The sequence below is a fragment of the Patiria miniata genome, unplaced genomic scaffold, assembly GCF_015706575.1.
Source record: "Patiria miniata isolate m_02_andy unplaced genomic scaffold, ASM1570657v1 HiC_scaffold_21, whole genome shotgun sequence".
NCBI lineage: Eukaryota > Metazoa > Echinodermata > Asteroidea > Valvatida > Asterinidae > Patiria > Patiria miniata.
This window is the reverse complement of record NW_024037060.1, coordinates 6,950,087-6,966,094: the sequence shown is the minus strand read 5'-3', so window position 1 is coordinate 6,966,094 and position 16,008 is coordinate 6,950,087. Positions and strand designations below refer to the sequence as shown.

The 16,008-nt window shown below is 41.1% G+C and overlaps 1 protein-coding gene across 2 annotated transcripts in view; it reads left to right on the top strand.

Moving 5' to 3' along the window:
- LOC119729772 (collagen alpha-2(V) chain-like) overlaps window positions 1-16,008 on the top strand; it is a 58,050-nt gene that overhangs the window by 8,473 nt on the left and 33,569 nt on the right. Inside the window, exons 3-18 of one of the 2 annotated variants that reach the window (XM_038202512.1) lie at window positions 69-524; window positions 3,089-3,517; window positions 5,333-5,755; window positions 6,498-6,935; window positions 7,557-7,988; window positions 8,115-8,534; window positions 9,074-9,508; window positions 9,906-10,337; window positions 10,689-11,114; window positions 11,479-11,898; window positions 12,203-12,210; window positions 12,600-12,656; window positions 13,256-13,306; window positions 13,968-14,021; window positions 14,457-14,534; window positions 15,588-15,680. In XM_038202512.1, the coding sequence (XP_038058440.1) occupies window positions 69-524; window positions 3,089-3,517; window positions 5,333-5,755; window positions 6,498-6,935; window positions 7,557-7,988; window positions 8,115-8,534; window positions 9,074-9,508; window positions 9,906-10,337; window positions 10,689-11,114; window positions 11,479-11,898; window positions 12,203-12,210; window positions 12,600-12,656; window positions 13,256-13,306; window positions 13,968-14,021; window positions 14,457-14,534; window positions 15,588-15,680 (4,652 nt within the window). The remainder of the gene's footprint in view (window positions 1-68; window positions 525-3,088; window positions 3,518-5,332; window positions 5,756-6,497; window positions 6,936-7,556; window positions 7,989-8,114; window positions 8,535-9,073; window positions 9,509-9,905; window positions 10,338-10,688; window positions 11,115-11,478; window positions 11,899-12,202; window positions 12,211-12,599; window positions 12,657-13,255; window positions 13,307-13,967; window positions 14,022-14,456; window positions 14,535-15,587; window positions 15,681-16,008) is intronic. The other variant, XM_038202513.1, reaches the window with a different exon arrangement.

Genomic DNA, 16,008 nt, shown 5'->3' with positions numbered 1-16,008 from the left:
TGACCACGATTCAAAACCATGAAGCGAAAATTCCTTGTTTAATTTTTTTTGTCCCTGCTTTCAATAAGATATGACCGTGAATGACGTAACTCCAAACGCTCGCGGTGATAGCATCAAGGAGGGACAGGCTGATAACGAGCTCACCGTCAACTTGGATGTGCTGTATGCCAACACCAGAGAAACCACAAGTGTTAAAGGCCAGGGCTTGTGGACAACTCGTCTGTGGATGAGTAGCAACGAAGACGGGTCCAACGAACTCTCCGGCACGGTGGTAGAAGAGGCGCTGACCGAGGGACAGCAGTCCCAGGACCTGCAAAAGACTGGTGGCTCATCCAATTTTTACATCAATGACATCAGGTACCAGTTTGATTTGACTGGTCATACCTGTGGGGATGCCAAGTATCTGTGTGCCAAATTCAACAAGGGGCCCAATCCCATGCTAGAGAAGGACTTCTTGCCGTTTGCGTTTGAGGCCAGGCCCACGGAGGAAGTGTTGACTGGCTGCACTGAAGTTGATTGTCAAGGTAAAACAAGAAAACCGCCTTCTTCTTTTTCTCCATTATTCCTGCGATAAATGTCTTGTCAACTGTGTGTGTGTGTGTGTTTATGTGTGTCTTTTTGCATGTTGTCAGAAGCTGTTGTTTGTCACGAACTGATCTTAATAAAAGGAATAGATCCTGAAAAGTCCTACAACAATTTTCTTTCTGACTTTCAGAGCTGCTCTTCTGTTACCACAATATATCCCACATCTTATTCTTTGTAGGCTGCTTTTGTTAAAACTCAACATGGCTTCAACCTCATTCTTTGAATTTGTTGTTTTCAAGATTAAATTCACGTTTTTTTGGTTTTGTTCTCAACCATTGTAATTCTGTTAAATCCACCACAAAAATTTAGCCACAGAAAATGTAAAAATGATGAGTTGATTTGAGTCACTTACTCAGAAATCAATGGTACATCTGTATATTTAGTCATTTGCAGCTATCCAAAAAGTAACTGACATAAATATTGTTGAAGAGCAAACTTGGTTTCAAGATAGTAATGGCACTAAACTCCCTGTGAAATTCCTTCTGGCATGCTCTCCTTTCAAAGAAAACAATAAAAAAGGTCATTTGATGTGTCTAAAGACACACTTTTGGAAATTTCCATTTAGTAAGTTGTTTTTAATTTGGCGAAGGCATGAATGGGCCACACAAGCTTGGACACGCGCACGCGGTTGCTATTGTTTGTCGGTTCAGTGCGTGACATTGTGTAGCTGCAAGCAGCTGAATGAGAACGTGTCCCAGATGCTGATTTCAGGAGCAATTCAAAACCTGACTAAAATTTAAGATCCTAGAATATTGTTTTCTCGGCATATACAGCATTAACTGAGCTTAAACTTCATCAGGTTAGTTGTTAAGCACGCTTCTTTAGATTTGAGCACTTATGTTGCTTCAAACAAAAAATTGTACAAATGACATGATATACTCTGCCTTTAAAAACTCCCCGAAATAACACCATCTGCATTGTGATGCATCTCCATTTTGTGCATATGGTGTCAGTAATGTATTTGGTTTGAAAATATCACCGTTGATTGGTTTCATCTCGCTCCATGTCAGTTTTGTTCACCCAGTTGTAGATTCAATATGCATCTTCGTACCATTTAATCACCATCACCTTATTCATAAAACACATGTACATAATTCACCTTTTTTTGGTGGGGGGTGTTTTAGGGTTAAAAAGAAGGGGAACGAAAATGAATTGTTTTTCTTCCATTTTCACTTTTCACTGTCAATTTTTTTTTTCATTTTCATATATGTGCAGGTACGTTTCATTGATGTACTGTACATGCGTGTATCTGTTCTTCTCACCATCTTCCATAATTCATGTATCATGTGTACAAAGCGACATTTTATCACCAATCTCAGTTCATTTTATATAACTACCATTTTATCATTGTCACATTCCACATGATTTCTGATCCGAGGGAAAACGATGTATTGCTTGTCAAAATTTAAAGAGGGAATACCTCAAACCTTGGTAGTATGCTGTTTCAGGTCATCAACAAATCATTACTTGAATTCACAAATTCTTGGTCAATATTCTATATGAATTGAATGATAGTTCATTGGTGAAATATGCCATAGCAGGCCCTGCCCTCCTATACGATACATTTACTCTCTTCAAGGGAACATATTAGAGGAGGGGAACACTTTGAAGTTTTTCTGAGAATTCTGTCTACAGTCTTTCTTGCTGAGGATTGATCTCATAGAAAATAGACAATTTGCCTATTTCAATTCGCTCTGCATTAGCTGGATTTGCGAGCTTATGCCAGTCCTGTGAATTGACAGAAGCAGCTTTGCTTCCAAGTCATATGACCAGCATCATTTTTGACTGGTGAGTTTGACATCTAGGGAGTTAAAAAAGTGTAGTATTGGTGTAGGGGTTGGTGGGGGGAATAGAAAGCATTTATTATTTATCTAGGCCTATACATTAAGCTTAATCTTAGCTTTTAACTGTGGTTTATTTTATCAATCAAATGCACACAATTTGCATCCCTTGGTAGCTGGGCTTGTTTCTTTCATTTTCATTGTTTCCATCTTTCATTGATATCATCTTCACATTCATTAAATTGTCAATCCATTCATACAGTTGTCGGAACCATTCACGGAACAATTATCATTTAACATGTTTTTTTTTTTTTTCATTTTACTAACGTTAAATTGGAGCACTACTCGGGCAGGTTCATGTAGTTCATCCTTCAATTCTGAACCTCTTAGTGGCACGTGATGATGATGCGCATTTGTTCGATCTGTTTCATTTTGAAAATATTAATGGTAAATCAAAACGTGGCTGAAAAAAAGATTTGAGTGCTCTATTTTTTTTCAGTGTTAAAAAGGAAAACAATTAACAAGTATATTTTGAATACTGGCCGTTTTATTTTTTTGTAAAAACCTGCACTTTTCCTTTTATTGGTGGCTAAATACAGAATCAACCTAAATAACCTAGCTTTGTTAAAAAGTTATGATTTTTAAGCATGGTAGTATATCGCTAATTTTGTCCAAATACATTTAGTGCACATGCTGATCAATTTCTCACCTAATAATTGCAGGGGTGACCGTCCGTGGCCTAAGAGCTAACGGTAGAACCAATGATTTGGTCGTTGGCCGCAAGTCGGACGTCACCATCGACGCAACGGCAACGTTCACCGACCGTAGTCGCGACATCTCTGGATCGGGACTGTGGCGTCTGGGCATCTTCGGCAGCAAGAGCGACGACGGCTCGGGTGAGAAATTTGACTACCAGAGCCAGACGCTGAGCGCCTCTCACCAGGCCCAACCCCTGACCCCCGGCGGACCACGTACGCTCACCTACAACGGTGCCAAGGCTCAATTTGATTGGCTCGCGGTGGGCTGTAACGGTTTCAACTATCTCTGCTATGACTTCTCCAAGGGGCCCAATCCCAACCCAGATTATACGTTTAGTGCTCTGCCCTCCGGCGACACCATGACACTTTGCAACGAGCAGCAATGCAAAGCAGGTTGGTTCTGTTTCTTTCGACATCAAATGAATAATTGTGTTTGTTTCTCGGAAGGGCAGTTCTTTTTCTTGTTAACGATGATCATAAGATTTTAGGCTTTGCCTGATAGAGTATCCATATAGCTTCTGTTTGTGGTAACACCATGTGGTTGTGTCTACTTTCGCTAAGTAGATGTAGTTCTTATCTACTGAGCGAAAGTAGACACAACCACATGGTGTTACCGCAAATCGAAGCTATAATGATGGTCCTGCTGTATAGGATATCTCTGGTGTATTCCTTTGTTTTCTTAATCTTCAGAATTTGATCAGTTGTTTGGGTCCTTAAAAAGTGTGTGATTTTTGCAGATGTTGGCGAAACCCAATAAGCAGACCATATTCATCCCTTATAAAAAAATACAGAAATGGCAGGCACAGGGAAAAAAATAGTTTATTGAATTGTTGTTGGAGAGATGTTGACGGATAGCGGACAGTATTATCTCTGATGGGGCCATCGTGTAGGCTCTACCATAAGCACTTAAAACTTTCCTGCATTGGACAGAACCAACACAAATTCTGGACAACTGTCACTCCAAATATTGAAGCACAATGTGCTACATCTGTTGCATCTATTTAGCCATTAAACCAACCTCACAAATATCGGAAATTGACTAATGGAGTTGCCTCTGACTGTATGTTATTTTGCCCTTTTTTGGCCAAGTTTTTGTACACGGATATCTTCATGAATTAATGGAGCTTTGTTTCAATTTATGGTATTTCAACTACCGATACCATTAGAAACAACAACATGTTTCAGCTATTAAAGAATTTCTGGATTTCATGCTGCTGTACTACATCACATAGTTTTAATTCCAGATTTGGTCAAACAACAGGGCCCAATTTCACGGCGCTGCTTAAGCACAAAAATGAGCTTAGCACAAAAAAGTCTGGCTTATAAAAGCAGGTTACCAGCCAAAACCCCATGTGATTTTCATGCTAAGCAAACAACAGCTGAATACCAATCACGAGCAATATACATCACATGGAGTTTTGGCTGGTAACCTGCTTTCATAAGCCAGACTTATTTTGTGCTAAGCACATTTTTGTGCTTAGCAGCGCCTTGAAATTGGCTCCAGTTCCTTGCAAAATTTATGGATCAAGCTAGCTTTTCGATTTTGCTGATCGTACACTTGAAAAAAACTATTTTATTATTGTATAAACAACTAGAAACATGGAATGATCATTAAAGTACTCTATCATTGTAAATGTTTTATTTGTTGGACTGATATATTCTGGGCAGAGTCTATTATAACAATTTGACCTTCATTTGTGAACATATGATTACAAATGCAGGTCTTAAAACTTTTTTTTTTACTCCTCCCTTAGCCCGGAGCTCATCAATGAAACAGCTGCTACTCTTTTCTGTTTATGAAACCGTCTGTTTCGGCATGCTCTTTGCTTTTATACCAATAAAGTATTTGTGAAACAAACCCAATAAAACACTTGAGAACATGTCAATATTATTGTCTTGAGTTTGTTGTCTCTCTTAATTATGGTATCATTCGTGCTAAATCTATGGTGGAACAAATCAATGTCAAGATGTCATGATAGCAATGGTTAGAGAGTGTACGCAAGTTGTGTTTGTATATTTTGTGCATCTCAATGTATGTGTCTGTCATTTGTATGTACCTTTTTTGAAATTTTGCTCCTTAATGATAACTTGAAACTGCATATTTCGTCCAAAAGAAAAAAAGACTGTTGAACATAATACATGTAGTTATAATTGGCGACAGATGATTTCAAGTTGTATAATGATTATTTGGTTGATTCCTAAATGTAGGAACCACCATCACCAGTACCAGTGCCCGACTCAACAGTGGCAAGGTAGCAGACGGCAGAGCCAGCAACCCATACTCTATCGCTTACTCCGCTACCGGTGGCGGCACGGGCATTGTGGGCGACGGCATGTGGGCGCTGAGCGCCTACGGAAGTCCCAACGCCGACGGCTCGGGCAAGATGCTGGGTGAGCAGACGCAAGTCTTCAACCAGCAGCAGACCAGCAAGGATTTCCTGCCGGCAGAGAGCACCCGCCTGGACTACGGCAACGTCGACTTCAACTTTGACATGACGGGCCTGACCTGCGAAGACGTCAAGTACATCTGCCTCAAGATGCGGAAGGGAGATAACCCCAACCCAGACTTCACACTGACCCCTGAACCCAACGAGGATGTCTTGAGGAGTTGCGTGCCTGCAGAATGCTCAGGTTTGTATTCAAAAATACAACCCAGCCTTCATTGTAATGTTGCTCTGTCCGCACTATTTTCCAGTTTCACCCTGAAAAAAAAATGCTGGGTTTTTTTAGCAAACGAAAAGTCATTCACTTTTGAATTAGATGTGCAGCAAAAACACTTTGAAATTATGAGGTACTTGGAGCTTGACAATAATTCAAGCAAACCTGAAATTTTGTTACTTATGAGGCATAATAGCAACGTAAAACAACAGCCATTTTTCAGGGAGTTGCAGTTATCCAAATTTAAAAACAAAAGGGCTTTTTTTATTTAAATAAAAGTTACAAGTTTAAAAGAAATTGTTAGGAAAAAAAAATCAAATTTGTTGAAGTTCTCTGTCACAGGGAGAGAGACAGAGAATTGCTGTGTACAACCCTTTCGCTCACATATTTGAATTTAATTTGATTCCCTCCATAGGCTCCTTGGGTTTTATCGCTGATTGATTTGACAGGAGTTTTGTTCCTAGATACAGGCATGCAACTTTTCCTGGGATCAGCTGATTTCCTCTCTTTTTTATTCCCATTTCAGCCATTAACAATAGGAAAACACTGTACAAAGTCTTCTGAATTTTGGAATTTCCTCTTTTTTTGTGATTGTACAGTTGCATGCCTGTAGATATATCATCTCAATTTCACATGACAAATCACCAAGTTCAACCATTTCACCAAGACCTAGTCTAAACACTTTTTTTTTGGTCTCATCTGATTGTACCGATAGGAGTTATTGCTGAGCGATTTGACTGGAGTTACGACCCTGGTACTCCCATTCCTGGACAGCAGACACCCGTCAGTTTCGACGCCCAGCTCGACACCAGGAGCGGCAGCCGGGACCTGTCCGGCACCGGGCTGTGGAAGATGGGCATGTACGGAAGCCGTAGCGCCGACGGCGATCCAACCGACCGCTTCGGTTACGTCAGTCAGGCTCTCAATCCGGCCGGTGCCTCCACGACACTCAGGGGAGGCCAGAGAATGAACATCCGGAACCAGCAGGTGGACTTTGACATTGGCTCCATCGGCTGCAACGAGTACGGCTACGTCTGCGCCGAGTTCACCAAGGGAGATATGCCTGAGCCAGACTTCCGATTCGAAGTCAGCGGCCGTTCTGACGTGACGGACAACGTTCTGACATCTTGCAAGAAACAGAAGTGCTCAGCTCGTAAGTCAAATTTGATAACTAACGCTCCTGTCAAACGCTCCTCTTGTTCATGCAGCAGAACAGTTTTCGCAACAGCTTTTGAAATTAAACGGCAGACATAAAGATAAGATAGATTTGTTAATCATTATTATTATTGTATTTCTCTCCACATGAATAGATACAATAACGTTATAAACCCACAATAAAAAAAAAAATCAGCACAAGAAAAAATAGATTTGAAGAAGGCAAGGCCGTGGAGGGGAAAAAAATCCTATCACCCGAAGGTACAGTCTGCCCATTTAAAATGTGAAGTGGAGGGAAAATTGACAGTAAAACAAAATATAAATAATTATGAAATATAACACTCACTTCTATTTTAGTAAAATTTTACCCATACTGCTGTCCACCACTGCAACATTACTCTGGGAACAAAAACTGTTGACAGCTTTTTTGATGGAGAAAGGTGATGTGGAACAACAAATTTCAATGGTTAATGAGATCCACAAAGCAGGTAGGCGATGGAAAAAAAAAATTCTTAAGGATGTTACTAGAGAACGGAATGAGCAAGGTTGGGAAGGTTATGTTGAAAAATCGAATTGTTGAATATTTTTCAACAAAAAAAATTTGTTTTATTCATTGCAGGTGCTGTGTTTACTGGTTTGGAGTCCTCCATCGGCGGAGACGGTCCAGTTATTGAGGAGAAGATGGATAATCAGTTGACCATGGACATCACAGGTGTTACCGGCGAAGGCTCCACCGAAGTCTCCGGTTCAAACCTCTGGAACGTGGGCATGTACGGCAGCGCCAACCGCGACGGACGCGGTCGTAAACTGGCCTACCAGGAGCAAGTCTTGAGCCAGCCCCAGAGGGATCAAACCCTGGAGACAGACTCCGATCTGCCATTCCCCAACACCCAAGTCAGCTTTGACATGAGAGGGCTGCAGTGCGAAGATGTCAAGTACCTGTGCACGGAGCTGCGCAAGAATCCTGATGCCGATCCCGATTATACATTTGTTGCCGAGCCAAATGAGAGAGCCCTGGTTTCCTGCACTGAGCTTGGAGACAGATGCAAAGGTATGCATTGATGTGTTGTTCACATTACATTTCACTGCCAGTCTCTTATTTTTTCTTCATGTCGCATCATCCCATTTGCAGGTGTAATATTAAACTTCACTTTTATTTTTGATTGATTAAAAACAGGTGTGACAGTCACTGAAATGGATTGGAGTTATGAGACTGGCACAATGCAGTACGGGATGCCGACCCCACTTGCCATCGATGCAACGGTTCGGACGACTCCAGAGAGCCGTGAGCTGGACGGTACCGGCCTGTGGAAGATGAACCTCTTCGGCAGTCGCAACGCAGACGGTTCCGGCCAGAGGCAACCGGAGAGATCACAGATCCTAGATGGATTCAACCAGGCTAGATCCATGCCGGCCGGCGGCCCCATCCAGTTCAATGACATCAGCACCAGGCTGCCCATGGAAGACCTGGGATGCGGGGAGTACGGATACCTCTGCTTGGAGTTTGAGAAGGGTGTGTATGCCAACCCAAGGTATTCATTCAGAACAGCCGGCCCCGGGGATTCCCTCATCAGCTGTAAGCCTGCAGACTGTGGAGGTGAGTATCGTCACTCCTGGTATTGAGGGTTTAGATAGACCCTTGCTTAACTCGCTCTGTATCATGTCTGATTTTTAAAAATCTCAACAAGTTTTTCCGAAGTTTCCTTGGTGTTGCAATTAAACAGTAAAAGGTAAAATAGATGGTCAAAGATCAATATTGTCTTCACTGTTCAAACAAATGTTTAAAAGTAAATAACACGTAGTTTGAAAAAAATTTGTAATAAAAAAATGTTTTCACTGAAGGTATGACCACCATTGGCTTAATTCCTTGATACCAAAATATGTGAACTTCTGTACTGTAGTAGTACAATTTGCGACTATTTCTCAGTAAAAGATTAAATGCATGTACATTGATGTGTTTAACCAAAAATTAGCTTTGGGGGGAAAAAATGCAAGTGCATTACTTTGCTTTACAATAGCTTTTGTCATTATGGGCTTCTTGTGTGTTTTGGTTTTTGTGGAAAACAGTACCATTTTGCAAATGATTATTTGAGGTACTGTTTTAACATAAATGTTGGTTGGGCCATTGACCAACAGGTGTATATGTGTCTGGAGTCGATTCCACTCTCGTCGGCGGTGATTTGTATGAGGGCAAGACCGATAACTCTCTCCAGGTGGACACCATCGTGCAGACCACCGACCAGAGCGTCCCGATGGTAGGCCGCAATATGTGGCGTCTGAACATGTACGGCAGCGAGCGCCCGAACGGACAGGGCCCGCGCTACAACCCACAAGAGCAAATCCTCTCAGATTACTTCAGCAGCCAGGAGCTTATGAATCCCGGCGAAACTCTGAACTTCCAGACCATCAACACCGATTACGACATGACGGGGGTCGACTGCAAGAAACTGAAGTACCTGTGTACGGAGTTCAGCCGTAATCCCAGCTCCTCGCGCGATTTTGAGCTCACCCCTGTCCCCAATGAGAGAGTACTCCGAGACTGTATGGAGGTGCCTGATAAAATGTGCAGAGGTAAGTCCATTCAGGGCCAGGACCAAATTCATACTATGCTCAGCTGATTCACTTGTCAAGTATTTAGTGGTCAAATGGGAACCAGTCAGCAGGAATAGATACTGTGTAAAACGTTTAGCTGGTAACCTGTTTTTGCTAAGCAGTTATTTGCACATTTCTGCACCCAGTACTTAGCAAAGTTCTGTGCTGAGCAGCTCCACCAGATAAGCCCAAGAACAAAAAGAAGTATTTAGATTGTATGTCTCTAGTGAAATATTGTAATGTCTGTGAATCATTGATTGACCACTGCTTAATCTTTTCGCAGAGTTGTTGTTTTAAACATACCATCTTTGTCGTTTATCAATGTAGTTGTAATTATAAGTTATACTCACATTTTTTATAAAAAAAAATTCCTCAGGCGTTATCATCGATGACATGGACTGGAACATGGAAGTGTTGTCCGACAAAGTCGTCTCCGGTCGACCGTCACCGATTAGACTCTCTGTTGACGTGGAACCGAGACCATCTGCTGGCAGCGCCACTGGAGACAGCATGTGGAGGGTGGGCATCTTCGGTTCCACCAGACCCGACGGCAAGGGAAGGCAGATCGGACTCAGACGCCAGATCCTGAACCGTCCCCAATCCAGCCGTGACCTGACCGCCGGACAGACACTGTCCTTCCCCGAGATCGACACCGAGTTTGACCTTTCGGCCATCGGATGCGAGTCGGAGTTCCAGTACCTCTGCGTGGAGTATGCCAAGGGTCTGAGGGCACAGCCTGACTTCAAATTTGAGACCGCTCGTGGTGGAGAGGTCGTGACCAAGTGTAAGGATCAGGAATGCCGCAAAGGTTAGTGTCAAATTTCCAGCTTGTTTCATTTAAAGTAAAGCCAAGTATATTGTAAAGTTTGTTACATAGGTCAAACATTTCCTGACTTTGACACTTTAATTTCCGTATTTTTCTAAGAAAGTGGCCAGCATCCTAACAAAATTTTAAAATATGAAGTTAGAGAAGACTGAGTTCTGTATAAGCTGTTTGGCAGCCATATGGTTTGCAGTAATTATGGAATTTCGCTTTTCAATATTTCTTGGTTTTAGATTTCTCAAACTGTGTAACAACTATTTAATCACAGGCAAAAGGGTATGCTTTTTTGGCTCTAAAAGTATGTTTTGTTTTGTTTTCCACGCAATTTTTTTAAAGGTGTAAAGGTTCGTGGCCTGAACATTGTAGGCAACGATTACTCCGTCTTGAAAGAGAATGACCCCTATAATCGAGTCATGCTTGACCTCGAGGCAGTCGTCACTCCCGACAGTGGTGGTGTCTATGGCGACAACCTTTGGGACCTCACCATGTATGGCAGCCAGTACGAGAATGGCGCCGGACAACGTTTTAATGAACAGCCGGGAGTCTTTAGCAACTACCAGCGCAACAAGGACGCGTACCCCGGCGAGAACATCGACTTCGGTATGGTGGACACCAACTTCAACATGAAGGGCCTGACTTGCAATGATGTGCGGTACCTGTGCGCCGAGCTGAATCAGGGTACCAGACCAGACCCGCCATTTGAGTTTACACCGGTTCCCGATCGAAGCGTTCTGAGAAAGTGCATCCGTCAAAAATGTGACGGTATGAATTCATTTTGGTTACTGAAACTTAAATTTAGGAAACATATTCAATTTGACAATTGTTGTTAAAAAAAAAATGAAGAAAAAAACACTATATTTAACTTTAAAGTGACTCTAGACGTTTGGAGAAGATAATTACTTTTTTAAAGACAGAAGGTAAGAGATAAACTTATGAGGAAAGTGGGCTTTTCCTTTGTATTGTGTGTATATTTTTTTCTGTTGAGTGTCACAGGTTAGTAGTTATGGATATCAATTGGCCAAACTTTCAAATTGGTCATTCAAGAAATTATGACTATCATCCAAGACAGCATATCTTATGTTGAATTTGTGCCATTTATTAATGCAATTTTGATGTCACTTTTCAGGCGTCACAATTGACAGCACTGAATTGAGAGGTGACGACTTTGACATCACTGATGAAACCACCGAGATTGAATTTGACGTTACCGTGACCTCCAACCCCAACAGCGGTGACGCCAGCGGACGAAACCTTTGGCGGCTGAAAAGTTATGTCTCAAACGATCCCGATGGAACTGTCAAAGTCCGGACGCTTGATAGCCAGACCCTGACCCCTGAGATGAGCAGTCGTTCCCTGAGGTCAGGCACAAGACTGACCTTCAACAACCTGGCCGCCCGCATCAATAAAGATGACGTGCCTTGTGAAGAGGGCGGCGGTTATGTGTGTGTCGAGCTCACAAAGTCAGAGCAGTCCTCTTTTGATTTTACTTTGGCTGGCGCTCGTGAGGGGGCCTTGAGGAAGTGTAAAAAACTAAATTGTGTCAAGGGTAAGAAGCAAACGTCCTGAAAAGTCTCGCCGGTAAACTTAAAGGTGTCGTAGTGTAATGTAAATGATTATGAGCCCAAAGTAAGTAAATTAACCAGTTGTGACCACAGGTTGTCAGGAAGTAAACACAACTTTCAGAGCAAGTCAGTATTTAACATTGGTATCGGACTAGGTCTGTGATGGTGCTGTTTGTGAAAACTTTTCATTTTATCGTTTTGACTGTATTCATAACTGTTTCTGTTTTCCTCCCACGTCAACCAAACCCTCTTGGTGGATGGCTTCAATTTTGGTATTAATCATCGCAGCCGTCAAGGTAAGCCATTCAACCACAATGAAAAGAATCACCAATAATATTTGTCGGACTTGTAAAACTCAGAAAAGTGGATCATTTTTGTTCTCATTGGAAAAATGTTATCATATTGAAAAAAAAAAAAAACAATCGCAGGAATGCCTTGCATGTCTGAAATGCCTGTTGCATCCCTGATAAGAAACAATCAACAGTTGTATTTTCTTCATTGAAATATTGATGTCACAAGAATTCCAATTTCATTTTTTTCAGATTAAACCCTTATTTTTCATCAGCCTGCAAAACCAAACCTGCGATCTCATGTAAAGTGTTGGTCATTTTTTTCCCCTAAGATTTTAGCACACTCTTTCTAAAAAGAACAATCTTTTCTTTTCTTATTTTTTGGTCATGACTAGCCCGAAAGAGGACCACCGGGGGAAAAGGGATACCCCGGAGAACCGGCTCGTGTTTCTGTAAGTCTGTCTTCAAATTAGAAAAAAAAAAGGTTTATTATTAATCTGTCACGTAGAGTAAAGTAAAAGTCTTCTTTCTCATTAAGACATTTTTTCATTTTGATATACAAATATTGAGTGGCTCAGCTTGGAATGGGAGGAATATTATCGCAAGGTAAAATCTGGTCTTTTCCATTTCACAAGACGAAGCCGAGTGAACTGGAAAAGTCCAGATTTTACCGAGCGATAATATTCCTCCTATTTCACAATTTAAAGCCACTCAATATTTGTTTTATATAACTGACATATAGATCCTTGTCATTTGATATATTTGAACTTTTATTTCCATACAAAACTTGAGGAAAATGTATTTCTCTCTTCCAAACCACCACCCCACTCACGCGACGACATGTTCTGTCAAGTCTTTCAATGACATTGCCCTCTCAATTTAATGACCTGAAAACAAGAAAATTCTGAAAAGTGAGGAGGACAAGATATTTTGAGATAAAACTGTAGAAGATCTCTTGAGAATACAAAACTTCTGTCACATAGTATTGGAATTTTGTTATCAATTTTGTATCTATATTTATCTTTTTTCTCTTTGTCTCTGTATGATGCAGGACTTTCCCATGATTGGACCCCCTGGCCACCCAGGAGTCTCAGGACCGGCAGTATGTGGAATTTTCACCCCTTTAGATATGAAACTATTTTTTTAAACCTTGCTCTTTTTAATTTGAGAGTGTTATTTACTGTTATTAGCATCAACCTATCCTTCCGCTAATCGTGTTGTATCTGGGAAAAGAACTGTAGTAGCTGGAACTACCGCAGCAAGAAATGACACCATCTTTTTGCATTTTGGTGCATATGTAATCTCTTTTCTCAAATGAAGATGTAGAGTTGTTCACGTTACTTCAGTTTAAAAAAAAAAAAATTAGATTTCAGGTTAACGCAAACCTTCGGCCTGAAATCGCAATGTGAAAACTATTTTATTTTATTTTATTTTACTTTTAGTTTACTACTTTCTGGTAATGAAACCTTGGATTCCTCAAAAGTGCCTTAGGCACTGTAGCTCGAAAGCCAGAAACCTGTGGAAAGAAGACATTGAGAAGGAATGACAGTTTTAGAGGTGGGAGGAAAAGCCCAGAAGAACAGTCTGGGGGAAACCCACAGAATCAGGTAGGGACTAAAAACCTAATCCACATATTGGCCCGGGCGGGATTCGCACCCAGGTCACAACGGTGGAAGGCGAGGAAAGTACCGCTACGCCAACCTGACTCCCCACACTTATTGCCCACAAATTTTACAAGTTTCAAACAATTTGAATCTCTTCAGGGATTCTCTGGACCAAAGGGTTATCCTGGCCGCATGGGACCAAGTGGTCTGAAGGTAAGTGTGCTACTTACATTTGGTTTTATTACATAATGTGTAATCTTTAACAAACCATCATTAAAAAAAATATCATACCTTGCCTTTGTGAAGTACTGTGGAATAATTCAAAGGGTACTTCATCCCTGCATTTCAGGAAGTTTCTGTAAAAACTTTACTGTTAAGATTCTCTGATATGAGCCAGTGTGCAGTGAGCTGCAATGATCAAGGTCAAGGGTCAAACTCATTTAAGAAGGTCACTGTAAACTAAGACATTTTTCCATCTCTCCAACTTCATTTGTTGGGTTTTTTTTTTCCAATAAAAGCCACTGCAGTCAGAAAACAAAATCAATCTGAAATTTCTCGGTAGACTCAAACGCATGAGCAGTTCATCCGTGAGGGTTGTCCACTTGTTTTGAATTTCGGTCCATGTTTGTTTATGTTGTTGTTGATTAGGGACAACGAGGTGACGATGGTCTCCAAGGATACGGAGGACCGGAAGGACCCCCAGGACCACCAGGACCCCCTGGAGAGGTGAAGCCACTTAAAAATAAAATCATTCTCATTTGTGAGTCACTCTGGCAAAAATTAGATGGAACTGTGTGGAGAAAAATGCAAAAAAAACTAATGGGGATTACTTTGATATTTGTAATCTTTTATGTGTCTACTACAAATAATTTAAAAAGAGATAGTATAAAAATCGTGGAATAAAGTGATTTCAAGGGAAAACAATTGGCATATTTTCACGAATACAAAAACTCAAAACTTTGTAGACCTTCTTTTTTACAGTATCTTATTTTTTTTTCATGTTGATATAAATGCAAACATTAAACAGCCATAACTTGTTAACAGAATGTCCAACTGAAGAGCAAAACAAAGTGTACTGTAGGGAGAATTTTATTCTTTTCCCTAATAACCACCAAGCATTTCGACCTCTGCCTAGTTGTGTCTCATTTTGCCAGAACGCCTCACATTTATTCTTGAGAGTTACTTAGAAATCCGTCGTTCACGGTTGAAGCTATAGTCCATCATTTGCAGCCATCCGAAAAAGTGACTGGCGTATTATTGTTGAAAAACAAACTTGGTTGAAAGATAGTAAGTGGACTAAACTCCCTGTGAAATCAATCTTTCTGCCAAGCTATCATTTTGAAGTAATCAACGAAAGAAGGCCTTTCCAATCGTGCATCTTAAGACGCACCGTAGGGAAATTTAAATTATTAGTTCGTTTTGTTATTCGGCGCAGTGCACGCAAGCATTGGCACGACGCACAGGTGCTCGCGGTTGCTACAATTCGTCGGATCAGTGCGCAACATCGCGTATAGCTGCAATTCAAAACAATTCAAAACATGATTCAGCAACTTTTGATTTGAAATTGAGATCCTAGAATGCTGTTTTTCTCGGAATATACAGCTGAAGCTGAGCTGAAACGTCATCAGGTTAGTTGTTCAGTATCCTTCATTAGATTTTGAACACTTTTGTTGCTTCAAACGAACAAAATGCACAAATTACAATTTTAATTTACATTAAAGGCTGAGTAGTTTTCCAGAGAAAGAATTTTACTCAATGTTTATTTTTCTTTTAATCTAGGCACTTGCCCCAACTTACCAACAAAACTACGGATCCATGAAGGGACCAGGCTATGCCGGGGGATACAACAGAGCACCACAGCAAGTCATCCAGGTAAGATGGGTGATTTTTTAGAAATGGCCGTGTCTGAATTACTAAGCTACGGCTACTGGAAATTACACACGGGTCTATGTGAAGTGGCTGCAGCCGCTACCATAGACTCGTGTAATTTCAAGCCGTAGCCAAGTAATTTGGACATGGCCAGACAGAGTCCAATTTTACAGTGCTGCTAATCAGAAAATACTGCTTAGCAAAATTTACGTGCTAAGCAAGAATCGGCTGAATACCAGTCACAAAGCAGTAGACAACGCATGACATGTTGGCCGGTAACCTGTTTCTGCTAAGCAAAAGATTTTCGGTGCTTAGCAGAAATTGGCACCAG